This window comes from Aptenodytes patagonicus, chromosome 6 (assembly GCF_965638725.1).
Source record: "Aptenodytes patagonicus chromosome 6, bAptPat1.pri.cur, whole genome shotgun sequence".
Classification (NCBI taxonomy): Eukaryota; Metazoa; Chordata; class Aves; order Sphenisciformes; family Spheniscidae; genus Aptenodytes; species Aptenodytes patagonicus.
Window position 1 is genome coordinate 941217 of NC_134954.1, and position 26145 is coordinate 967361.

General features: G+C 36.3%; 1 protein-coding gene across 1 annotated transcript; it reads right to left on the bottom strand.

Annotated features, from left to right (window-relative positions):
* Positions 1 to 3713: 3713 nt before the first annotated feature.
* RBP2 (retinol binding protein 2) lies at positions 3714 to 14973 on the bottom strand. The gene is made up of 4 exons (XM_076340618.1): positions 14852 to 14973; positions 8874 to 9052; positions 5616 to 5717; positions 3714 to 3981 (listed from the first exon to the last, which is right to left on the bottom strand). Exons 1-4 carry the CDS (start codon positions 14922 to 14924, stop codon positions 3928 to 3930), a joined length of 408 nt encoding a protein of 135 aa, XP_076196733.1. The 5' UTR covers positions 14925 to 14973; the 3' UTR covers positions 3714 to 3927.
* Positions 14974 to 26145: the final 11172 nt, after the last annotated feature.

The window sequence follows — 26145 nt, forward strand, 5'->3', positions numbered from 1 at the left end:
TTCCAATGGTTCTCAAGGCTCGTTTCTGGGTCTTGGTAAACATGAGTTTATGCTGTAGCCTTTCTCTTACTGCAGGTACTCTATTTGGCCATTTTTTTTCATAAAACTGGTAAGAATATAGTATCTTTGAGATCTTCCTGACAGTCTTTTTGTCAACTATTACTACAGGTACAATAAAAGACTCATCTTGATTTGCTGATGGAAGAAAGTGGATACTATGGTTGGACCATAGAGACTCCACAATCTCATCTGCCAGCCTCTTCCAGTCCTTCAGTATCTTCTGAGTGCAGAGGTGTTGCCTAACTTCCACCTGAAGTTTCCATGCTGCAATTTAAGTCTGTTACTTCTTGTCCTGTCTTTCTTCTCCTGTCTTTGGGTATGGATGATAGTGTGCCCTCATTCCTTTAGCAGCAGCCTTTCATGTTTGTGTTCTTACGCCAAGTGGAGTCTCTGTTTGCTGTCACATAAGGCAAAGCTCCTAATCTGTCCATGGATTCCTCCGCCTCTAGGAACTCTGGAATATGTATTGTCATCTGTTGCATTCCCATTTCTATTTAATGATGACTGAAGCACTGCAGTGTGAGATATAATTAAAGCAAGTGTGATATTTAGAGAATAACTGACAAGATTTTTGCAGCTATTGAAAAGCTTGTCTGGTTAATTTTATTTTAAATCTCATTTTCACAAAATGATTTCTTTTAATCTTCACCATCTGCATAACAAGTGTAATCAGCAAGCTGAAATTAAAATATCTGCAACCTCAAATTGCCCTTCAAATCAATCACAAATTAAACCTGAAAAGAATGTGTTCTAGTGGGAAAAAACCTTCAGAAGAAATCCTTTCTATTAATCTCTCCTCACTAAGGCAAAATATGTACCTTGCATAAAAATAATACAAATAAATGTAATTAAACACCTTTTTTTTGGTTAAATTTTCTTTGTCTTCATCAGATCTTGAAGTAAATGCTGATTTAGAAACCTCAGACTTTTTGCCAGATGGCAGTGGAGTAGGCATCTTTCACAAGCAGCAAATCAGCAGAGTGCATAGGATATTCATGGAAAATTTGAAAGCCATTCTGTGCACATAGTACCTAGGTGGCCCTTCAGAGCTTAATAGAAAGATAGCATCTTAGGAACTAGCCACAGAACATTATTGGTAGGAGCATTTACAACATTATTCTACAGCGTTTGCCTGCAGTGTTGCTTTCTTCTTTTAACAGTTGATAAGAAAATGCTAGTTGACTTTTAGGGAGAAAAATTGGCTCAATGCAGAGGATTTTTAGAAATGCCGCCATAAACATTTCTGACACACACCTTTGTCATTGTCATTTGAAAAGTCCAGTGACAGGTAGTGGTAGTGACTCTTTGCCCAGTACTGTACTCACTAGGAAGTGCTTTTGTTATAGTACAGGCTTTTCTGTTTTCTGGATCAGAAGGTTGCTGGTAAATTCCCTTCCTGTTAGCTGTATTTGAGTAATATTCTCTATGAGGAAAAGAATCAATGCAAATGATAATCCTTCAAAACAGCTGAGACAGCACTGCTTGCCAGAGGGCTGACAAAATGTGAATGAACATTCTCTGATTTACCAGCGAGGTCCGTTCCTCCAGTGCAAGTATTTAATCTGCTGACAAGGAGATAAGGGACTTTGTACAGCTTAGAGCCCAACCTAACATCACAAATATGATACAAACAAGTATACCTTTGGAAGTAATTATAATGCAACATAGTGAATATCTCCTCTGTCTCCAGTTCTGTGCATACAGTTGTAAAGGCTGGTGCAAGTTCTTGCATATCAGTATGTGCAGGAAGAAAATGTTGTTTCGGAGTGTAAAAAACCTTGCACATTTTCTCACTCCCTGTTAAAAAGTCTGGAATTTTCATTTCCAAAATTGGCAAAAAAATAGGGTCAGATCCAGTTTTCTCCTAATCAAAGTCTACTCAAGTGCCCAGTTGCCTACTTCATTTACTTCCCAACCATATCCATTAGATAAAACTAGTAAGCATAATAAGAAATCAATTGAAGAATGCTTGCTTTCCATCTTCAAACTCATCATTTGTGAATTAATGATAGTTCTTTGTGGTATATGAAAGCTTTTCTTTTGTTTTATGATTTGGTGTGAAGTTATGAAACCCTGCATTGTTGCAGGCTTACTCCTGGCAAGAACCAGCTATGAGAAATGTCACTGATTAAAACATGCATGTTTTGTTTCCTAGTCATTACTTTGGTCTGATAACATTTTGAAAGCTTAATGGACTGTGGTACTTCTTAGTCTAGTAACTAGCAGAGACTTAGAAATATAAATTAAATATGTTTCTACTGGAAAGTCCAGGTCAGGGCTGAATAAGAACAAATAAGAGTTTACCAACTCCAAGTGCAGTTTCTTCTATGCAAAGTAACGTTAGAGCATTGCTCAGCTGAAGTTTGATACCAGGTCAACTTTTATCAGGAGAAGCAAAGTCCAATTCATAAAAATATCCCTACATATGCACTTATATGCCCATGACCATGTAAGTATTAGTGACATATTAATCAGATCTGGGTTTTTGCAGATGTAACCTTGTTTTCAGCGAGGAGACTGTCTCACTCCTTTCCTATCCCAAGCTATTGACAGTGAGTAGGCTAAGCAGCAGGTGGGGATGGGGAGAAAGCATATGTTCCTCCATTTCTGCAAAGTTTTTTTCCACATCTTTTCTCTAATTCCCTACCACTGATCTGTTTAGTGAATTTCCACTCCTCTCATACTAAACAGAAGATGGGGGCCTATGGACAAGAAGGAATTGAAATGGTGATAAAGTTTATGTGAAAGTTTATATATCTGCAAGGCAAGGCTGTAGGAAAGACAGTATATTTTATTAGCATAATTCATATAGTTGGGAGAAAACAGATGAGCTTTCGGGCATACAAGCCCTTCTTCACTTCTGTGGAATGCGTGCACACATTTTGTTGAGTAATTTCAGTTTCCATGTACTGAAGTAGTGCTCACCATCCATGGTTAACTTAAACTTGCCTTTAGCAAAGAACATGAATTCTTTTGAAAAACCCTAAATAAAACTGAGAAGAGTTGTATGGAAATGACTTTTCTTTTTAAAATCTCTGAAAGGTAGGTACAAGGTGAAGATTGCAGCATGCTGGGTACTCTTTATGCACAGGGTACATGCAGTCTGTGTATACTCTGCAGTTTTCCTCTTCTAGCCATAAGTATACCTTAGTTTTCACATAATGGAGCAACTCTGGAATGTAGAGTTTGCTTCAAACAGTGGACTTCTCCACTGGCATTATTACTAGGATGCCAGTTCTAACTGGAGGTTAGCAGCATTGTCAGGGATCCACGTTAGGTCCGTATTAAGGAGCTACAGCATTTCACATTGGCCATGAGACATTTATCAGGTGATAACTACTAGCAGCTATAGACCTGGGCCAAATTCAGATGAAAAACCTAGATGTGAAAAGCCACGTATTGTGTTCAGTGAGCCATTCTGTTGCCTGAAACTGTGGACTTAGTGATCCAGGACTAAATTAAATAGAAACAGTCCAACGAATGTCCAATTTTACTCAGTCATCCAAATATATTATGATATTATAGCACTGTGGAGAGCCCTACTGTGGTTGAGATAATTGTGACTGTTAATTTTCAGCCTTGTTGCTAAAGAACATTCCTCTGGAAATGATTACAAAGATGCAGGAAAACATTATTTGAAAGACAATTACTTTTATTTAACTCCAGACTGAAAGGCAAAGGAATTTATGATGTTTGTAACTGTTTGATGTTATTTCTATAAAACATATTTGTTTCCATAAACAGGCACAAAATATATTCACATAGCAGTGTCAAAGAATTATTGCAAATCTGGCTTGATTCTTCTTTTTAGACAAAACATAACAGCATAATAGTGTGATGAAGATCTGGGTAGCTTTCTGGTCAATTTTAGTTTTTCTTTTTAAATATCTGATGGCACACCTGGTCTTCACATGTCAGTTCCTACAGTATTAAAACAATTAGTAAGTATATAGTAGTACAAGTTGTATTTTGCATACATAGCAGATCCTACCAGAAATTACTACAACTGAGCCACCGCATTAAAAAGATAGGCTTATGAAAAAGAGAACAGAAAGAATAGTGTATTATATGTAACCAATCAGCAGGCACACACCACATGTTGCAGTAATTAGATTTTGACACTTGAATTGAGCTCTAAGAAGAATAAACGTGAAAAATGCATAAAAATTGCTCTTTAATGCAAGGCTTTTTCACGCTCTATTATTAAAACAATATACTGTAATAGTTTATAATTCACATGTTACCTCATAATTCATGAGAAGCAATGAAACAAGGAAATAAAAAAGGAGGATGCTTTAAAAAGATGAGGACATTTGTTTCAGAGACGTGACCAGCCATTTGTCAGGGGCCAGAACAATATATAATTTTTGCCCAGCGTTGCAGCTGACCTCTTAAAGGTTGGCACACCTGCACATTGCAATGCAGTCAGTTTGGTTAGTCTTCTGATTAGCCAGCATTCCTGTGCCAAATAAGACTTTGAAGTGAGCTGAAGCTGGCTTTTTGGCCAGCAATTGGCCAAACCTACAACAGAGTTTCTGAAGACTGTTGTAAGAATCTACCTGGTCTCTCTGTTTCCACCAGTCTCAGCCTGAATCCTGGTGCCAGCATGTAGAACCTTTGTTAGGTCAGTTTTTGAATATGTGTTAAAATAGAGCTGAAAAAGTGTACTGGACAGTTGGCTTTTAGTTAGGCGGCAGATAGTGTTTTTTAACTCATTGCTTTGACCTTTCAAGCATACAGACTTGAGGCAATGTGCTTGGCCATACCAACTATCTGTAGGGTAAACTTGTGAAGGAATAGATATCTAGATGCAAATCATGAGATAGAACAATGAGCTCTCCATAACCTTTCTGCAGCCACCTATTGCACCATCCAACATTATCACGCCCGTTTCTTGATTGCTCTCCCAAGAAACTTTGGAATCATTATCATTATATATCTATTATTTTGAAATCTTTCTGGACTTCACTGACTGCTTATTTCCTGCACAGGCTCTTCTGGCCTCTCTTGGACTTGCTTCATTTGTCTTTGGGCTCCAGCTTACTAACTCAGATGTATGAATGTTTTGACTTTTTTATTGTACTAGCACAAAATAATTGCAGTGTAGGTTGTTTGCAGGATCCTCTTAAGTATCCAGAGGTTTCTGATCTGTATTACAGCATAGTTTGCTAAAATTTCATAGTGCTTCTTTCAGAACAAAAACCAATATTTTTCTTGCAATCTGTCCCATACTGTTTTTTTTTTTGTTCCTATCAGTGATTATATAAGAATGAGATGATGTTAGAGGTGCAATGTAACAGGAAGGGTTAATAGGTGGAGGGCAGTGGACTGGAGCAAAAAAAACACTGCAGGGTTATGACTTAATTGGGAGCAGGTGGAAAGAAATTGAGCATTCCTGAGTTGTAGCAGAGGGAGGATTTCCTTAGAGTTCAGAGATCAGAGCTGTCTAAATAAAGACCATTCTAACTAGAACAAGTAACAAACCCTTTGAAATGGAAAACCGTACTTTGTTGCAGTCTCAGTTATGTGCTATGTATCTGTATAGCAGCCCTTACCAGATGCAGTAGGTCTCCTTCAATCCAGTGCTTCCAGCCCCTGTTTTTCTTTTCACCTTTCTGAACACATACCAGTTTGTCACCATCCCAGGTCACTAGTGTCTGCATGAATCAGATAATTAACTTAGATATGTTAATGAGAAGCTTATGAATACATGAAAATAAGCTCAATCGAACAATGAGAATACACAATTACAGTTGCTTCCTACCATTCCCCATCTTCCTCCTAAAAAAACCCAAATCAACCATTCAACAAAAACCTGAATACATTCAAGATGACAACAGCATTTTGATGTGAAGCTTTTACAGTGCTTTGTTGTCATTTCCATGTATTTCTTCACATACACGAATATCAAGTGTTCATACTAACTAGTGAATTGCTGAGTGAATTAACAGATACTTGTGCAATGTATGCAAATTGTATTTTTTTTTTCTTGCTGTTTAAAGCCATTAATAAAAAGATTATAAGGTTTCACGAGTGAAGACCTGGGGGCTTATACCAACTAGTGCCGTGCTAACACCTTTTCTAGCTCAGCATAAAATAACAAGAGGAAGTGTATGTTAATATAATCTCATACAATAAATTTATTTATATATTTTCATGCACTTTCACAGAAGACCTTTAAAGAGATGTGATCATAAGTTGGACAACATGCTCTAGCTGACCCTGCTTGAGCAGAGGGGTTGGACTAGGTGATCTCAAGAGGTCCCTTCCATCCTCAACCATTTCATGATTTGGTGTGATTCAGAGTCTATCACTAATAAACAGGGTATTGGGTATGCTGATTCTTGTCCAGGAGCAGGATGACCATATCTGTAAGGAAAAGTTCTCTCTACAGACTAAATTCTCTACTCAGATACGCTAGAGTACATTCAAAGCAACTTTGTTTGAATTGTTCTAGATTTGAACCATTGTACTCTAGGGAGACATTTAACCATGTATCATAGGCAAATCCTCATCAGAGACCAGTTACAGTCAGTGGATCAGTTATTAAAAAGCTCCAAGAGTATTGGGAGCTTAATTCATTTTCTAGTTCAGCACTGGATGATTTATTTCTCTTATGAGGGAGCTTTCTATTAATAATGAGACAAAACTCATTCCATTTCAGTTAACTTCTTTCTTATTTACGGAACTTTTAAGCTACATGCTCTTTAAATTATCCATGCCCTCTTTACATTTAAATGTTGCCTAGCGGTTTTATTACCTTCATCTAACTTCAATGTGTTTGAGGAACTGTTTTGTTAATAAAATGACCAGAAAATTCTTTTAGAGCAGTCCAGAGAATAATGGTACGACATGCTTCTTTTTTCCTTCTCCTCTTGTTAGAAACAAATAATATAATTTGTTTAGAAAAGAATATTAGGCAAAAATGATTAAACCAGGTAGGGTTATAATTGTACAAGTTGTGTTTCCTTCCTTCCAAATAATTGATAATGAAGAGGAGAGTCTGCAAGTGAAATGATTTTGCACAGAAAGGCAATGGCTTTGATAGTGGTGAAGAGCACTAGAGGAGCATTAGTCTACGGATTTAAGGAGTGATGCAACTAATGAGTCCTTAGATCCTTAGTAATGCCTTCAACTGATCTAAAGAGATGTGGGAGCAATGCTTTAAAGCATAAATTCTGTGACAGGAATATGTCCCACCCAGTACTCACGGGAGAAAGTGATAGCAAGAAAATTTAGAAATAGGGATATTCAGGATACTGGAAAAAAATGAGTCGTCTTATTTGACGGCTTGCAGTGCTGTGAATGAGAAATAATTTGGAAGGAGTCATAGGAATTACACTGCACAAAGTTAGTTTGAGAATGAAAAGTGTTCCATAGTGAATAAACAATGTCTTCTGTTAAATTTGTGCCACTCCAGTGAAGGATGATGTGAGTTCAAAGGTAAACATGTCCTTTATGCTGCCTATTTCCTGTGGCAATTGCCAAAGCAGAACAGGTCTTGTTAACAGTGAGCTTTGATCGCAGCTTCACAGAGTTTGGCAGCAAGTTCTGAAACCTTGTTTGTTGAAAAGATACTGATGGAAAAGACAGCACATGTTTGGAGAAGAGCAAGAGAGCTGAGAGCTGAGTGGAAGAATAAAACTGTGGTAATTGGCTGAAGAGTTGATATGGATAGATTCAGTGAATGATGACAAAGACAGGCAGGTGATGCAAGATTAGCAAGACTCTGAAGGGGACAGTCAATGGAAATTTAAGATCTACTGGCCTTTCTACCTTTGAAAATCTTGCTTAAGTATTTTAGGGGTGAGAAGAGAGTAAAACAGAAGCAGTATTGATACAGAAGCATGAAGCTGATTTCAGTAAGTGAATTTAATTAGTGCTTGTAAGTATTCTTTTCCTCACCGACTTCCGTGATACAGTCTTGTTTGAATGCCTCACAGGAACAGACTTACTACTTGACTGTCTGTCATAGGAGGTAGGACATGGGCTAACACACAATACGGTCCTTGATCCAAACATTACTTGTTCACATATCTCACTGAAAGGTGTCGGAACATATGCCCACAGTTTCCTAGGGGAATTCTGAGCTCAGGTTACTCCTGCAATCCTAAAGATATTAAAGCATGCACTGCTGGGCCTCTTTGCCTGTCTACCACTGCCACTAGGCCTGCCTCCCGTGAGCTTTGGCTCACATTTTTTTCTTGTCCCTTCCCAAAGCTCCCTTAAGGTTAATAGCTGAGTGCAGGTTTATTTTTAACAGCGTCCAACTGTTAAACTGTCCAACTGAGGTTGAGCAGGCTCAGATTAAAAATACAGTGTGAACCTAGCCATTCAGAACTGAAAATTTATATTAACACAGAGAAAGTCCTAAATTCAAAGGGATGAATTTACAGTTTCATTAAGGAAGATACATAGGTAAAAATACAGTTTTGCTACTTTCTAAATATGTAAAGGTGTACCATAGAAAAGCTGGAAAAATCTGAAGATACATAGGTAAAAATACAGTTTTGCTACTTTCTAAATATGTAAAGGTGTACCGTGGAAAAGCTGGAAAAATCCCCTACTAGAAAAACATGTAATTAATGATTGTCCTCACATATCTGAGTAACCGTCCTGATTTGCATTTATAATAAATGCTTGTAGCAGGAAAGAAAACTGTCTCAAGATGCAAATTATTTCTGCTTTATAAAAATCCTCTGATGTCTGTTAAATATTGGGTTTTTTTTTTTCATGTATTCAGCTGATTTTTGGAACTGCTTGCTCCTGGTGCTGACTGTAGTGTAAACAGATATCAGGTACCAAATTTTTACCTTTAACACTCGGTTATCCAGTCCTTTGGTATGTTCTTCAAACTCCTTTCCCACAGTGTAATTCAGTTCATAGTTTCTGAAAGTACTGAGTGTTTTTGTTTTAAAATCATCTCCATCTTGAATAATCTCCTTTGTTTGTTTCAAGTGTTTTGCAATCTTACGAGTCGCAAAATCAATATCTGCCAAAAAACAGAAAAGAGAGTATCACAATGAAAATTCCAATATTTGTTACCAAAAATAAAAAGCCACAGCACTTGTATTTATACATAACAAAAAAAAAATTATGTGGAACATAGTTCCACAAATGACGCTTTTACCTGCAACATTTTGGAGAGAAAAAGGTCATTTCAAATAAAAATAATCTTCTGTTTGCAAGTAGACTTTCAATTTGAGGATCTTCCACTGATTATAAATTTACTGATTAACAGGGTATCTGTGGGAATGTTGTGAGCAGAGCTACAACATACAACCAGTAGTGAACAGATGCTGGCATGTTAAATCATGCGAATCACCAGTTTTTTTGGAGAATGTGAAACAACAGAGGCTATTAAGACTGACATTGCCTTTTTGGCCTCACTCACACATGAAGCTGTGGGAGTGCTATTATCATCTTATGCCTGGGAGTCATTCCCGTTTCTAAGCATGCAGTGTAAATCATGTAGCTCTTAGGCATATGAGGGTAGTGGTATGTGTCCTGCAGGGTTCCAAATGTTGGCCACCCCCAAAGGAAGTATCTCAGAATAATATTCCTTTTCAGAAAATAAGCATGTTAGAATGAGTATGTAATCAAGGGGATTTTGGCATGTTACTTTTATGATGAACCTATAGTCTGTGGGAGTATACAAGAGGTTAATTAATTAATTTAAAAATAATGAAAAATATACTAATGAATAAAAAAAAATCAAATAAAAGCCTGACTTATCCACTACTGTTAGAAAGTAGACACAGAAATAAATTGTAGTTTAGATGTTAAAGGGAGACAAATTCAAAGTCAAAAGTCAAAAAAGTATCAAACTACAGCATTTGACAGTTCCTGTTTAATATTCTGTCAACATTTTATGCAGTACTGATCTCCTTAAAATCCTTATTTTGCTCATGATGAAGACTAACATTATAATGTAAACAACTGCTTGCAACTGAATGCATTGAAAGTTACGAAAAGGAGAATATATATTACCATGATGACAGTTTGCCCCAGACAATCCACCTAATGCCAGCTGCATTACCATCTGCAATAAATATTTCTGACCAGCTGGCAGTGAATCTTATTATGGTGCTATATGCAAATGAAATAATCTCACATGCTTCTGCAAGAGATTGAAAAATGGTTTTGGTTTGTTAGCTATCCTTTAGTGGTTTTGCATGCGAGTTAATCATTGTCAGCTCAGCAATGCTACATACTAATGGAGCCCTCTTTCTTTTGGTAGATTCATTATACTACTTGTGAAGTACTAATCAAGTTGAGTAAGAGGATTGGCTTGAAGAAAATTGTGACTTTTTAACATGGGGAATAATGTTCTTGTTCAGTATTTATATTCAAGACTTCTTGGGTATATTTTATCTGCTGTGGTAGATTAAAGGTATCTCTGGGTCTGATTTATGGCCAGGTAACATAAAATTTAGTCTTCTCTGAGGAAAAAAAATGTCTAGACTTCTAAAGAAATGCTATTTCTGACTAATGTATTAGTCTTGTAGCTCCTGGAGAAAAAGCAGGGGAGGTTTTATTAAAGCATGGTTTTCATAACTGCATTTTGAACAATACAAGCAATAAAAATGATATATTGTTCTATTATAGTAGATTAAAATACTTTGTAACTTGTTTATGATAAAATCAAAGTTTCTGGCTTAAAGGGCAAACCTATTCTTTAATTAAAGTATAGAAATGCTTATGCATTAATTAAAAGGATGGATGAATTTTAAAAAAACAAAACCTCAGTGTGCTTTGAATCTGAGCACTTTAATACTTAAAATATCAACCACATGTAAAATTGTGAGAAACAGAGCAGAAGAATATCTTTTCACCCTTCCATTCTGAGAATCACCTATAGCCATACGCATCTTTGCATTGTTTGTGGTGTTGTGTTTTTTTGCTAATTCATTGGCAGTTTTTAATTAGTATAACTTCTAGTATATATATGCCTGTATACACAAAAAATCATGATGTACTTAGGAAGGGCCAGATCCAGACAATTGGTGCAAATAGCTCCTTCATCCCAACCAGTTGCTGGCATTCTTATTGGGAAACTAGTTTGAAAATTTTATCAGAAAGTTCAGTGAGTACCTCTCCAGTACAGTCTGCCCAGGGTAGGCAATGAATTGAAGTATTTCCCAGGAAAAATACATCTATATTGCATTCCTTATTCTAACACATTCTTCCTCTTGCTTTGTTTCAGGCTATTGAGTGGGTCAAGTTCTTTTATTCTTATGAACTGCTACTATCTTTTTTTAAGCAGGCTTCCCAGTATTGGATGCCTGTAGTCCAGACCCCACTGTAGGCTGAATCCATCTGTATTTCTCCCAGTTTCCACTGGGATATATAAGATCAGAAAGGGATCAAAAATCCATTGATTTAATAATAACAAAGTCATAATTTATCCACTGACTGAAATGGTTCTAAAAGGATGCCACTGATATGCAATGAGGAACTGCTGTAGACCAGCTCATGCTAGCATCTATGGTACAAAAAGAATTATAAAATTGAAAATGGATTACTTACTCTAAAAGGATCAAAATATAAGGATGATAATAATTAAAGTTTAGTTTAAAGCTGATATAATTAATATTTGTATTATGACAGTTAGACACTAAATTTTTATTGAATTTGAGTGAAAATCACAGTTTAAATTCTGTAGTAGGTAAATTTAAATTCAAAGAAATGCATGTTATTAGTAGTTGGTATTCTTTTCCCTGACATTTTTCCTGAATTTTAAGACAAACACAAGTGAAGTGTTATAGCTCAACTGAAATAAACAATACAAGAATCTCATCTGATGATACCCTGGGAGGGAAGAAAGGAACAATAATGAGATGGCCACTACAACCAAATGAAAAGATATCATCATAATTACAAATCCTTTTGGAAAGGAAATGTGCATACCACAAATGTTTAATTTGCATCCTAAAAAATAAGGAAGGAATAAACCTAAAAAATAAAGAGATCTTTATCAAAATAATTATCAAAAGAGAGTTATCAAATACAATTAAATTTATCACTGCAAAGCAAGGCAGAACTAGAGCAGGATGACCATCATGACTGGTGGTTAGAGTAACACCCCACAAAAGTAGGTCAGGTCTTGGAGCAAAGAGCTGAGACAGGACTGAAGCTGAGCCAAAGCAGAGAGAATTGGGCTAGAAGCAAGAATTGTAGGTAAGACCAGAAGCTGAGGCAGGCAGTGAGAGAAGCCTGAGGTAGACGAAGACGTCCTGGAATAGTCAATTTGTGACAACTTGAAGTTGACTTAAGTATCATGCAGACGAACAGGCCCCATGGCTCACTTGCAGTTGGCATATTTAATGCTGAAATCACATTTCAGTTGCATATAAAGTAGTAATTATTCTTTATGCATAACTGTCAAACCCCAGCACTCAAATAACTTCAGTTAGTGTGTATCTTACTCCTGAAATTCATGATATTGGCTTAACCATTCTTATTTTTTTCAAAATTAATTTTTTTGTACCTCACAGGTGTATGTGTGTAGTATTTACAGACTTCCCCAAAGTTATTGAGCTTTTCTCCATAAATGCAAAGGCTAAAAACTATGAATAGTGAAACTTGCCTTTCTCTCTTAAAAGAGTTGAAGCTTTGAGGAAATTATAACTATTTTCAATTGTTGAATAATGATGAGAGTTTATTTTTATGTGTTTATGTGTATTTCTCTTTCAATCTGAACAGACAAATAAATTAGAATTAAGATTCTTTGATGAGAGTAAAACTAGTAGCAAATCAGTTAAAGCATCAAATTTTTCATCTCAGTTAAGGATTTTGTGGTAGTTATCCCTAAGTCAGTCACTAGCGTAGACATTGGGAATTACTTGAAAATTATTAGATTTAATTACCTGATTACCTTCCATGTGTTACACTCTTCTTTGTAACACATACATTTTCTTAGCTTGTGGAAGATGGCTATACAGTGTACTCATTGATTTTGAACTACTGAATTGTTTTTATAATTTACATCTTTACAAGTAAATATTTTGGAATCTGAGCAAACAAGTTCTTTAGATCTCCATTAACTTGACTCAACACCTTTTGAACAAAGCACAAGAAGCCATAAGTCTGATCTCAACTTCTGATGAAAAGTCCAAGGTACTTTGACCTGAAAAAGCTGATAAACATATCAGCATCGCTCTTGCAGTGGTGTCAGCTACTGTAGAAAGGCAGAGAAATAAGAAGAGCAAATGCTGAACGGAAGATAGAAATCAATGACCACTAGATAAAAAACAATGAGACATCTGGGAATGAGAAGTGCATAGACCCAGTTGGGCCCCTGAGGGCTATCAATTGTAAGCATAAAAATAAAATGCAGGTTTGATTTTTTCCACATCCTAATTTATGATTCAGAGCCAGACAGACTCCTCCAATCTAGGTTAAATTAGCCAACTCTAATGACTACTTTTCTTGTATAAGTTTTACAGACATCATGCGTGGTAAGGAAACAACGGTCCTTTATGCCCTTCATCTGTGATGTAGTGGAGCTGGGAGAAGATTCCCAATTCTAAAGATTACACTTCTCATGCATGTATAAATCTAACTCTCATATTTTTTGAGGTTTTTGGAATGCAGCTATATTACTGCAGTGGTGGAAAGGTGATAACTGTTCTTTCAATGCCAGCTCAGAGTTTACTGAAGAGATTCTTGAGAAATGTTGATGTCTTCTATTATTTCTTCTTTTCAGCAAATTAAAGATCTACATCTCTGCTAACCTAAGTAGAGGAAGGATTTCCTCCACACTACTTGCATAATCATAATGACCTGGAGCAAAAAGTTTATGCCTTTACAAGAACAAAAATGCTTGAAAGGCAATTTATATTGAAAATAATAGGTGCAGCAAAAGAACACCTTTCTCTCATAAAATTATCTCCTTCCATTAGAAAAATTGAGTCTGTCAGTGTGGGGAAAAATAAATCGACAAACAACATAAACTTGATCTTGATATGAACCGACAAGGATATTGCTTGCATTCAGTTAACAGTGTTTTGGTATTCTAGCATCTACAAAGAGTATACTTAATATCCTATACGACGGATACACAAACTCTATCTACCAGGCCTCTAATGATAAAGAGGTTAATGAAGTAGTAAATGAAAGTTGCCTAAAGAGCAGAACATCTCTTTTTGCATGTACACATATGTTGTTGTCATCAGTGATGGTCGTAGCCAAGTGAAATTAAGCTTAGTTAACCATGTAAACATATGTTTAAGAACTCCTGTGACCTAAGTCTCCTTGCTGTGTAAGGATGTCTCCCACAAAAATTGTCAGAAATATCTGCCCATTTATCTTTAAATGCTTTTATAGGCTTTTATCGCTTTTACTATGCAGCTGGTACATATAATTTCTCTTAGTTGAAAGCACTAATTAAGTACTAAACACTATTGTTGCTTTAGTAATATAGAATATCCTAGTCCTCTTTAACAGAGCCAACCAGGTTGTGGCTTGACTGCTACAGTAAGTATATACCAGGAATAAAAAAGAACTTCTGTATCTGAAAGCCTGTTTTGGGTTTTTTTCCCCCCATCTGTATCTGTTTTTTCTAAATTAGTCTTTATCTAAATAAAGACTAATATCTTTGGCTACAAGTCTTCTCTTGCTTATATACTTAGATCATTGTAATTATATTACTTGATTTTTAATGTGATTGGCAGAAACCCTTATGCCACAACGCACATTACAGAAATAGTCTCATTAATTTTTAGAAGGATTTTACTTATAATTGAAACATTTTCTTTTTATCTCTATATTGTTAATATTTTTTACTTACCTAAAGCAACCATGTAGCCTTCAAAGTTTTCATTGGTTTCCATTTCCCACGTCCCATTGTAATCAGCAGGCATGGTGGCGAGAGCTTAAAACCAACTTCAGATCAAAAAGTGAGGCTGGAAACAGGATCTGCTAAGAGAATGTTTTATAAGCCTTTTCATATCTTTTTTTATGAGGTTTATGGTTTTCTAGATAATACAGTTTAAGGGTCAGAGTGATAACCCTAGAAAACTTCGCCTTCATTAACAAAGTTCAGTTGAACAGCTGGCAGACAAGGAACACTTTCTGAAATATGTAGTAATACAGGATATGATTTTACAGTGACCTTTGTAAAGAACTACTAGCTATTATGGGATACCTTTGAAATACACTGAACACAGTGGCAAATTGTTAAAGTTTCCAAGGTGAATTATCTTTTTCAGTTCCTTTCTGTGTGTCACATTTCCGTATGAAGAACCAGTCTTACAGAGCTGACAGACCCAGAACTCCCAGTTAAAATTGATGGAAGTCTTGAATGTGCAACAAATGCAAGGAAAAGCAGAAAAGGGAATATTTCTGTTGAAAATATTTTTGTTTTCCTTTGATTTTCAAAATATCTATATACCAATAGCTACACTTGTACCAACTCCACTTCCATATTTTTGTTTTAATTTAACAGCAAGTTTAGCAAATGTAAAGTAAATCAAATTAAATCATAATTAGTATCAATCCTACCCTAAAAATAATTTTTTAATTACTCTGAACCTTAACAGTTTGTGTTAGAAAGGTATTTTTCATCCAGCAGCATTACATTGTTGTGGGGAAAAGCACAGATTTCAGTTGTGCAAATAAGCACATTCAGAATGTGTCTGAATGGAGAATTTGAATGTGCAGTAGAACTTTATCAGAATTTAAAGTAAGTACTAAAAGCAAATTAATGTAAGTTAAGGTTTTAAATTATTTGGCTTTAATTAATCAAGATAACTTACAGATGGCTCTACAGATAGAATAACTGAAGTGATCAGGAGTCCAAAACTCCTTGCTTTTCTTTCTCTCTTCTTTCTTTTTTTTTTTTTTTTTTAAAATGGGAATATTATTAAAAATTTTACTAGAAAACTATTAAGGTCTAGAACTCCAACTCAGAAATAAGTAAATTGAAGAGTTACTGCTCTTACGATGTCTTCTGTATGCTTTCACTTTGTTAAAATTTAATGTAAAACTCCACAAATGCTGAAAAATTATACAGGGATTAAAAAAGAAAAAAACTAAAAAAAGTTGAGAGTTTCTGGGAGCTGAGTTCTTAAAATGCCTTTGCGTGATACTTAAGGAGCTAATTTAAGAGAAGGAAAAGAAGTATCTTGATCTATACCTACAGCAGATGTTAAGAGGGTTTTCAATCAGACATCAGACAAAGGCTCAAGGAACTGCAGTGACTGAAAGTTGAAGTTAGGTGAATTCCTATGTGAATGCACATAGGAAGATACCTACATTCTTAACTGTAGAGTATAGTTTGTCTATAGACCAGTTTACCCAGGGAAATTGGTAATCACTGTTTGAAATCTTTAAATAGGCAGAGGGTGGCTTTCTAAAACATATGCCTCATTTCAAGCACAATTTATTGGGCTGAACACATCTATTTATGTATTTGCTTCCACTATAAGAATATCTAGATGAAACACTATGAATGATGTTAGCTGAAAGTGAAATTTGAAAATCATTGTGCTTAAAACATTGTTCTGTAGTGATACTACGTAATACTTATGCAATAGGTTTGATTTTACATATCTTTGTGTACTTTCTTAGCGTCCACATTGCATCAACATTAATAAATACATTATTATTGTTTATACACTTTATGTATACACTAAAAGATTCTATAAAAACAAGAAAAAGAAAAGGTTATTGTTCCCAAGTCAACCACTCGCAACCACTCAAAATCAGCTGTGTAAGCAGCATCAGTTCCCTTATGCACATGCATAATAATCTTTAAGTGCATCATCACACTGTTTTTCTAACTTTGAAAGAAATTATTCTCTCCTTCAGTGTATTAAAGGGATGATGTCCAATTTATACGCAGGTACTCAGTGTTTTACCTTATATCTCCAAATGCTTAGTGGTGGATTTATGAGGAATGAATCAGACTGAATGTCTACAATCACCTTCTAAAATCACAGCATATGCTAGAAGCTCATGGTGAGAGATTTTATATGCTCATTGATTTTAGTTCTGAAGTAGTTTGCTTCCTATATAACAGTCATTTTGATAAGATGTGGAAGTGACTGAAACTGTACCATGTGATGATCAACAATTAACGTCCATTGAGAACTAATAAAGAAATAGATGGTTCTATTGCTGTAGATACGCAGAGCTAGGCACATTCAGAGAAAATTAATTATAAGGTAAGAACATCCTTTACATATAAGGCCATAATTAATTAGCAGCATACACATATAATTGTACAGATTTTCACAATGATGCTTTGTTTATGCCCATCCCTTATTATTTGTTTAAATAACTTTTTTTTTCAGTGTGTGTATTACGTAAACTCCATATTAGGAATTCTCTAGGCAGGTGTTTATCCATCAGCCTGAAATAGCTCTTTTGAGTCTTTTCAGGTAAATATGCAACTAGGAGGTTTACAAACACTAAATTTACCCAATCAAAGAACTGGCTAAGTAGGGAATTAATAAAACATATAATATCGACTTGACAGAATTCTGTGATGCTTCATGAGCTTTTAAAGGGTGTTGTGTTAAGGTCCACAAAGAGAATTTTCAGTTTATGAATCAATATCTTTGTAGGCAGTAAAACCTCTACCACATTCAAATGCCTGCCTAAATCATATGGAGCCAAGAGACAGTACAGATGCTGTTAACGCAATTTTTTTAAAGCCCTATGTGGATAATTGTAAGTCTGCAGATCACTGACCCACTGTATCCTCAGCATTCTCTTGGGTCTGTGCCTTGCTAGTTATCCTGGCCTGCCACTCATCACATTTCAGCTTTAAAATTTTGACTTATTATCCACTTCAAATCTCAGAAATTATTCTATTTGCTCTGTGTTTATTGTTTATATACTACATACATAGAGACAAACTCTCAAAATGGCAAAACAGTATTTCCTTCCTATGCCATGAGTATAAGTTTGGGGAAATGAAGAAAAGGTGCTCTCTCCTAATTGTCATGAATATTTTGTTCTCAGCATCCTTTCCTTGCAAGATCACCAGTAAAATCACTGGGAATGCCATGTGTAGCATGTATTGAACCCTGGGAATGGGGATAGGGAGGTGTCTTCTTCAGGTTTTCCAATATGTATGTTAAAAACCAAAGCTCTGAGCTCATAGCTCGTGTGTCAGGTTTCAACCCAGGGATAAGTTTTATAGCTGAGTAGTAAGACCTTGGAAATAATGCAAAGTCATGAAAAATCAAGAGACTTTTGTTAAAAGCCTAAGTAACTTTTTCAGTCTTTATCTGTGTGTGAAGAAACAAAGATGGCTTTTCTTGCCTCTGTCCTACACAAATCAGTATTGATTAGTGGCAGTTTGAAACAAAACATCTCATAAAAAGAGCCTAGACTGACAAGATTGAAAAGTGAGGCCCAAATGTTGCTTCTGTGGAATGAGTCAGCAGTCATGGATGCTACTTCTAACACGTGCCTCCAGTTCCTCTCACTGTATCTGAGACCTGCCCAGAAGAGAAATCCTATATGGGTAGCTGAACAAAGTTCAGCCTTCTTGCTATCTGAAAGAGCTGGTAGTGCACTCTTCTTGGGAAAGATTATGCTGTAAAGCACTGTCAGGAGCACTGTATGAAGAACAGAGCTACTGGTCAAACAGGACTTTTTCTGTACACTTTTGGGCATGGTATTTTGAAGAGACGGTAGCATGCTTCCCACTCTGTCCTTGCCTCATTTCATTTTCCTTTTAAATTATCTAATATGCATATGTAACACAGGAGAAAAATGCCTTGTACTCCCCCGATCAGCCCCTACACTCCTCATACTTGACAGCTGGGACTTTTGCCTATAGTTATTTGGTTGTTGTTTAACACATAGAAATATGGCAAGCTGCGTAAGTTGTTCTTAGCAACTGAATTCCCCTGAAGGATTTAGACAGAAGCAGCATGGTCACAGACACCCATTATTATTTTTAACTTGTTAGCACATGTGCACTCACTAGTTTCTTTTTATTTTTAAGAAAATTAATCACTTGAAACGTATTCAGTGATGGCTGCTACTGCAAAAACTGTCAGAGGTGCTATCTCACCAGGCTTGGGGCTCTGTTCAGCACAAAGATGAGTAGTCACATTATGACAACTAGAAGTAAGTTGGAGGAAGGCAATCCACTTCTTGTCGGTATGCAAGATGGCTTGCAAGCCTTGGGGATTCATCTGGATGAAGATAGTCATCAGCTACTGGGCAGGGAATTTACTGAGAAGTGGCAGGAGCTGGAGGAGAGATGTGTACAGCAGGAGAGGACAGAATCAAAAGGTGTTATTTGCAAAATGGGCTCAGCAAATAGTATTTGATTACCCAGTTGTTAATGGTTGCCCTCCCCCAATATCAAATGGCACTAAACTACCTTGGATATCCCCAGCTTGTAAGCTTTCTTGCAGGTCAGATACAACTAAGTATAACCAAGCCTACCTCAGTGTCTTGGAGTTAATTAGAGTTTTGGCTTCTGACCCTTAAGCTTGCTTGCTTGTTCAGGTCTGGACCCTACAGAGAAGGAATGGAAGTTTGACCGGTTGTACATATGGTTGTTGGCTAAACACTTAGTATTTAATGTCAGTTCTTAGCTGATCATGCCAAAACAGAAATCTGCAGGAACAAAGTTATTGTTGACACCTAAGAGAAGGAAGAATTCCTTCATTCACATCTCAGTAGAGGAACATGTCTGACATCTTGTTGACAGAACAGTAGGGCCAGGTTGCAAATGCTGTGGTAGGATGAGGGCGTACACATAGCTTGCAGTTATGCCAGTTTGACACATTTCGTGTTTACCTTCAATTTAAACAAAGATGCACAAAAATATGTTTTTAATCACTCTTTTAGAAATAAAATAATTGGCTGTCTGTCATTGGATATTTTTTCTTTTTTTTGATCAATGACTGTCTGTCTTCAGTCATTCTTATCTCTCTTACTCCATCTGCTTTTGCTGATGGAGTTGGATGCAGGTGTTACACACTTCATTAATTAGAAGCCTTCCTCCTCTCTAACTAAGGACTTTGGCTTAGCTCTTAGAGACTGTGACATGATGTCACTAGTGATGATGTTACTGAGTTTGATAATAATAAAAAATCATCCATTGGATCCTACCGGCTTGAGAACTCACTTTCATTAAAGTGGTTTGCATTATGAAAAATTATGCTGTAGAGAAATAATAACCAATGGATAAAGATGACCTTGATTTTCAAAATAAATGGGCAACACTGAACTTATTAATTCCTTAATTCTCCTGAGCACTTATTCAATGCTCTTTATCCACAGGCTTCAAGGAAGCAGGTAAAAATCCTTAGCCTTTGCAAAATCAGAAAAACTTAGGGAGCAACATGGTTTGGCCAAGGTCATGAAATAAGCCACTAGTCAGAGCAAGTTAGTGAGTATAACCCTTTATGTTATCCACTAAAGCATGCTTCCTCCTGGGCTAACTTTAATGTAGATTGAAAACCTGAACCCAGTTTAAGTGCTTTGTCATTGCCATTAAGGCTGCCTAAGTTTTCCCTTCAAAGATTTTTTCAGAATCTGAATTCCCTGCATGAGCTATGCATTAATATTGGTAACTGTAATCTATAACTTAATTGTATTTATTCTGTGGCAACTGCCACTTCTTATCTTCATCAGATAAAGGTTGCATTACTCAGACATTGAACTGGAATACTGATTGATGGTTTTTGAATTAAAAGAATCTATAGAAAGCAGCATGAGCTTTTTCTTTGGTGCTTCTATGACAAGCACAATTTAGCTAAGAAAATGTGTATCTCCTTTAGCTTGTTCATGCCTGACCATAAAAGCTGAAATGTCATTTTAATGCAGGGTCTCATCCACTAGAATAACATTTTAAAGAATCAATTTTGTCAAACAGAAATAGTCCTTTTACCTCATCTGGAGAACACTTTATAGGGATACTTTCAAATATCTTAGACCTCAAGTTTTCACATATCTTCTAAGTCATATAATTTGATAATGGAAAGATTTGGTTAAAGTTCTAGAATCCAGATGAACAGGAAAAGTCATGTCAGCTGTTGCAATTAGTGCACAATTTTGAATTCACTGTAGCCATTTAGAAAAAGGTTTAAACCATTCTTGTGATAACCTTAAGGACCTAAAGCCACTGTCCCAGAAGGGCTGTAAATTAGGTCCGATATATTGATAAAAACCCACAATAATATTCTGCCTGTTTGTTTTCTTTCACTATGTTGCTACCAGTGTAGAGCAGTTACAGACCTGTTATCCTACTCCTAGGAAAATTCCTAGATAGGCGAGTGTATCTATTTCCTGAATGCTTTCTTTTTGCCATAAATCAGTTTTACTGCTTCACCTAGAAAAAATTACTAGCTCAGTAACCCAGAAGCAAAATCTTCTAGGTAACTGAATGCTATCATCCTGTGTTGTTGCATATCTCTTAGAACATAGGCATAAGTCTCTATTTCCTGTTGATTAAGGGATGCTCTGTGTTGTAAATGGCATAAATGTATTCTTCTCACAGTGCTGTACGGTTATTCTTTTCTGCCTGCATCCCCAGCTCCACAACAGCACTCCTGCTGTGGGAAAGGCTCTGGCTTCATTCTACCATATCCTATTCGAGAAACAAAGCCAGTGTTCAATTCTCCAATGCATCCTGGAACTTTTTAGAAAATAATTTGTTGTAGTAACCGTGGCGTTTAGATGTCTGTCTGGCCTTGTGGTAGATTTCTGGCTTTAAGTTGGCAGTTATTTGATAGGAATAGCATTTATGACGGAAATTGATAGTCATCTTTAAAAAAAAGTAATTTGAAAAATCCAAATATTGTCTGATGTAGTTAAATGAATCAGTATACTCTGTGTTACTAAAACGCAACTGCAACATACCTGACACTGCAAGATGGCTCTTTAAGCATGTATATAATCAGGCAATTTAAGAATCACTGGTGGTGGGCCAAGCAATATAACTCAGGACACATTGCTGAAGTTAAGATTTCTCCCAGACATCTGACAGGATAGGGTCTTAATAGCAGTGTGGTTCAGGAACTAGATGCACATACATGCAAAGTGGGGGGAAGGATCATTTATATCTGATTTATTGATGTTGCCACTGGATATCTGAATTGAAATAGGGAATTCATAAATATGGTAATTTCAGTTTTTGATGAAAAGTACCAAGTACATTTAATATAGAAGAAGATACAAGTTAAAATAAAGTTACTTAAAATATGTATTTTAGAAGAAAATTTATAGATGTAAATATAGATATAGATATAAATATAGATATAACAGAATGGCAGACTGTCTTCCACTGGAACAGAAAAAAAAATAAAAAATGAAGGAAGGAAGGGAAGGAAGGGAAGGAAGGAAAAGAAGGAAGGAAGGCAAGGAAGGCAAGGAAGGCAGGAAGGCAGGAAGGCAGGAAGGAAGGAAGGAAGGAAGGAAGGAAGGGATGCAAAATGAAAGTATCATCTACTCTGGTCTCTAGAGATTTTTCCAACTTGCCCCTTTCAGACTGTATTTGAAGTTATAGTTATTAGTTGTTTGGCTTCACCTTGATTGTATGGGAATTTCCAGATGATCTGAGGTTTGAGTAGAGAAAAAAAAAATATGGAAACAAGTATCTCCTTTTTATGAACATAGACACAGACTGTCAGATGTGTGAAAGCAGTGTGAGTAAAGCATCAGCTTTGGCCCCTGTGATAGCAACAATGAAAAAAGAGCTTGAGCTGGGAAGTATTTCTCCAGTACCATTCGACTCGTTACGAGGAGTCTCCCTTCATGACAGTGGGAAAACAAAGTCCTGTGCTGAAATGAAATGTGTTACTTGTAAAAATATAGATATCTGGGTAGTTTTTTCTAACTTGCCAAACATAAACAGAAGTCTTTGTAGTAAGCTATATATCTGTTAGAATGTTTATCATTGCCTTTGTTGCTAGTAAAAGACTACACTGTCAAGGAAAAGAAAGTGTATCGCTTATCAGGGTATTGTGCTCCATTGCTTCCCAGTTGAAAGATGAACTTTTTGGGGAGAGGACCGCTGCCTGAATTAGGTCTGTTACGAAGAGATTGCAACTAACAGGCATTTAAAGGTAGAAAAAAAAGTCTGTTAGAACAATATTCAACATGAGAGGAGAAAAAATAATCCCTTTTCCTCCTTGTGACTAATATAACTACACCTTCAGCTAGTGGTCCTAAGGATTCAAATAGCACCACGTTGCAACAGTGTCAGTGGCAAAGTACAACATGGTTGGAAGGTATATGAGCCCTACTAATGGACAGTTGTGAAATTGCTTTATGCCTGCCATTCATTGGAATATGCTTATTGCCTTTGAAGGCTGATTTGCTATCTCTGTTGAACAACATATCCTTCACTTGTGAGTAAAGGTTACATTACTGCGTGGCAATCAGAGATATCTGAAGTTTCAAAGAAGACATCATATCATTATCATAACACACCATAGTGTCTATTAAACAAACTCTCATCAGACTGAGTCTCTAATGGGATGCTTTGAAAGTTCAGATTTATCAAAAGCAGCCCAAAACTGTTCCTCTTCCCCCCATTAATAAATTTTTCATTAGTGTCTGACCATGCAGGCTGCTGAGTAATCTGCCTTTTATCTAGCCAGCACATCTACATAACTTTTTGCTTTCTGTCAGTGGATAGCATTGTGTTTTAATAGTTTTCGTATCAAGGTAGAGATCTCAATACCTTGCAGAATCCCATTCAAGCACATTTGCAGTGCAGACAGTAGATTGAATTTAGATACCTAATTACAACAAGTAAAAATATTTGCATTAATCTTAAACATGGAAATACCTACTTTTGAAATCCTTGGTGCAATTACAGGTAGTTTTGTTATCCTTTCAAGGAAAAAAAAAGAATGAAAAAAGTGTTATTTCAGCAAATAGTTTCATTGCGAAGAGATGAAATTATCAGCAAATAAACACTGAAATGAACCATGGCACAGCTTTACAAGGCTGAATCTTTTAAAAATAAGGAGCACTTGCACCAGAAAGGAAAGGAATATGAAGAAAGGGAAATCTTCCTTTGGCCAAGCTGTTTCACGAACACTTTTTTTTTGTCCTATGGAATGCACATGTTGCACAACAGCACATAATGCGCTCCAAAAAAATTGTAGCAAGTCCAGGAAGAGCTTTACTTCACAAAGAAATACTTCTTATGATAAGTGCCCTTTTCTGTGGATACCTATTACCTTTATTTTTTCTCTTGACTTATACAGACATTTTTAGGAGGAGGAATTACCAGGCAAGATAAGAAGTCTGCCATCCTGTATTTAGGCACATGATCCAGTGTCTTGAGGTTTTATGCTTCAGAGATGAACTGTAGTGAACCTTTGGTCAGCTCTGTTATTGAAAGTTGTATTTATTTTGCTATTGATGATTTTGTTGTGGTGGGGCTTTTTTTATTTTCATTGTGCAGGGGGGACTTAAAAGAACAATGTTATTTGTTTTAATTGGGGATGTACTCTACATTTGCCTCCACCTCACTAAGACTTAGGTATTCCTGCTTCAAATCTTTAGTGTCTGATGAGAGAATCTGATTAATCTGAACTGATCTGTTATTTTGTACTGAAAACCATTCACTTACTTACTTCAGGGGAATATGCGACTGAGAAGGCAACTAGATGTTCCTGAAGTTACACAAGCTGGAGTGGGAAGTGCTGCATGACACTGGGCCAGCTTTTCAAAGCATTTATGTGCCTGAAGAGGGAAAAAGGCTCTCCTAAAAAAATCCACATGGTGTTCAAGCAAATTAGGTACTTATTACCTGTTAATTTTAACTAACAGTTAAGCACCTGGTAAGGTTTCTGAGTGACCTTCAGCAGTTTAAGTGCCTATCTGTTTCTTTGGTCGCCAAAATACATTTGGAGACATAGTCAAAAATGTATGTCATCACGCTGGGAGCTGGAAACAGAAACGGAATTTTGTGTAATGTGATACTTCAAATGTCTACAAGGCAGACTTGCTGTGTGAGTGAAATGCATTATAAAGGATTGTACATATGTTGCAAAAAACATTATTTGAAATAATCCTGCATATGTTTTGGGAGACATTTGACTTGTGTTCCATTGTACAAAAGATGACAAGGAAAGTTTCTAATGGAAATTTGGGGTTTTTTGGTCCTTGAGGAGCTGGAACCAGAGTGTTCAGAGACTATTTTGCTATGGAACTCTGATGTTCTACTTATTTTCTGTTTTGCTTGATCGGGAATGAGTCATCTGTTTCTGCATCATTTAGGACAGTGTGAATCTAGTTTGCAGTTCTTGTTTGTCTAGCTCCTAAGTCAGCCCCTGTGTCTGAGATTGGTTGAAGCTGATCTCAGACGAAGTTGGTATGATGTGTTACTGCTGCAGAGTGTTGTGAAAGTCTGTTCTGTTCTGTTGTTTCTTAGGTATAATAGGTCTAAAACTCACAAGTAATTCTTTCAGAATTCTTTCAGAGTAATCCGTGAGCAGCTCTTAGGAACTGAGAAAGTATCTGTGTTTATATCTGAAATAATGGAACATATGTGTTGGAATAAAGTAGTAGTGATGACTAACTTTCTAGCTAGTGGTATTTTAGACCATATGGTGCCCTTAAGGATTGTCCTGAGTAACTAAGTGTGTCTGATGAACACTGGTATCAGCGATACAGTGGAGAGGACTGACTGCATTACAATGAACTACATTGTTGTACCTAAAAATGAGTGTTTGGAGGAGCTGCTTGGTAGTGTGTTTGAGTAAGTTCTTTGCTGTGTTGCTGTAACATATATAAAATGGCACTTTTCTCCCCTTTTCCTCTCCAAAAATAAACTTGGAAATGTCAGCATCAAGAATGGCAGCATGTTTCTTGACAGGATGAGTGAAAGATCACACAGTCATTTCACAGAAGTACTACTGAAATGTGTTAACTTCTTCTGCATGCCCTTAACATGCCCAGCTGGAGAGAAGTGTTGGAAATTGTAATGGTTATGGATAATAAGCATCAGTGTCTTGGTATGAAAAGATAAATTGAATCATGCTGATTTAGATTTAGAGAAGGGGAGCAATGAACTGCTGTGAGTCTTGTTGCGCTTGACTGAATGTTAAATTTCAGTGAGCTCACCCCATATGCTATGGTTCTAAGCCCTAA

Bases quoted from the DNA above. Each gene is read 5' to 3' on its own strand.
- RBP2 (XM_076340618.1), bottom strand. From the start codon at position 14,924: ATGCCTGCTGATTACAATGGGACGTGGGAAATGGAAACCAATGAAAAC. The intron at 9,053-14,851 runs GTAAGTAAAAAA...GTTTTTTGGCAG, and splicing joins AGGCTACATGGTTGCTTTAG to ATATTGATTTTGCGACTCGT. The intron at 3,982-5,615 runs GTAAGGGCTGCT...TTAATACTGTAG, and splicing joins AAGGAGACCTACTGCATCTG to GAACTGACATGTGAAGACCA.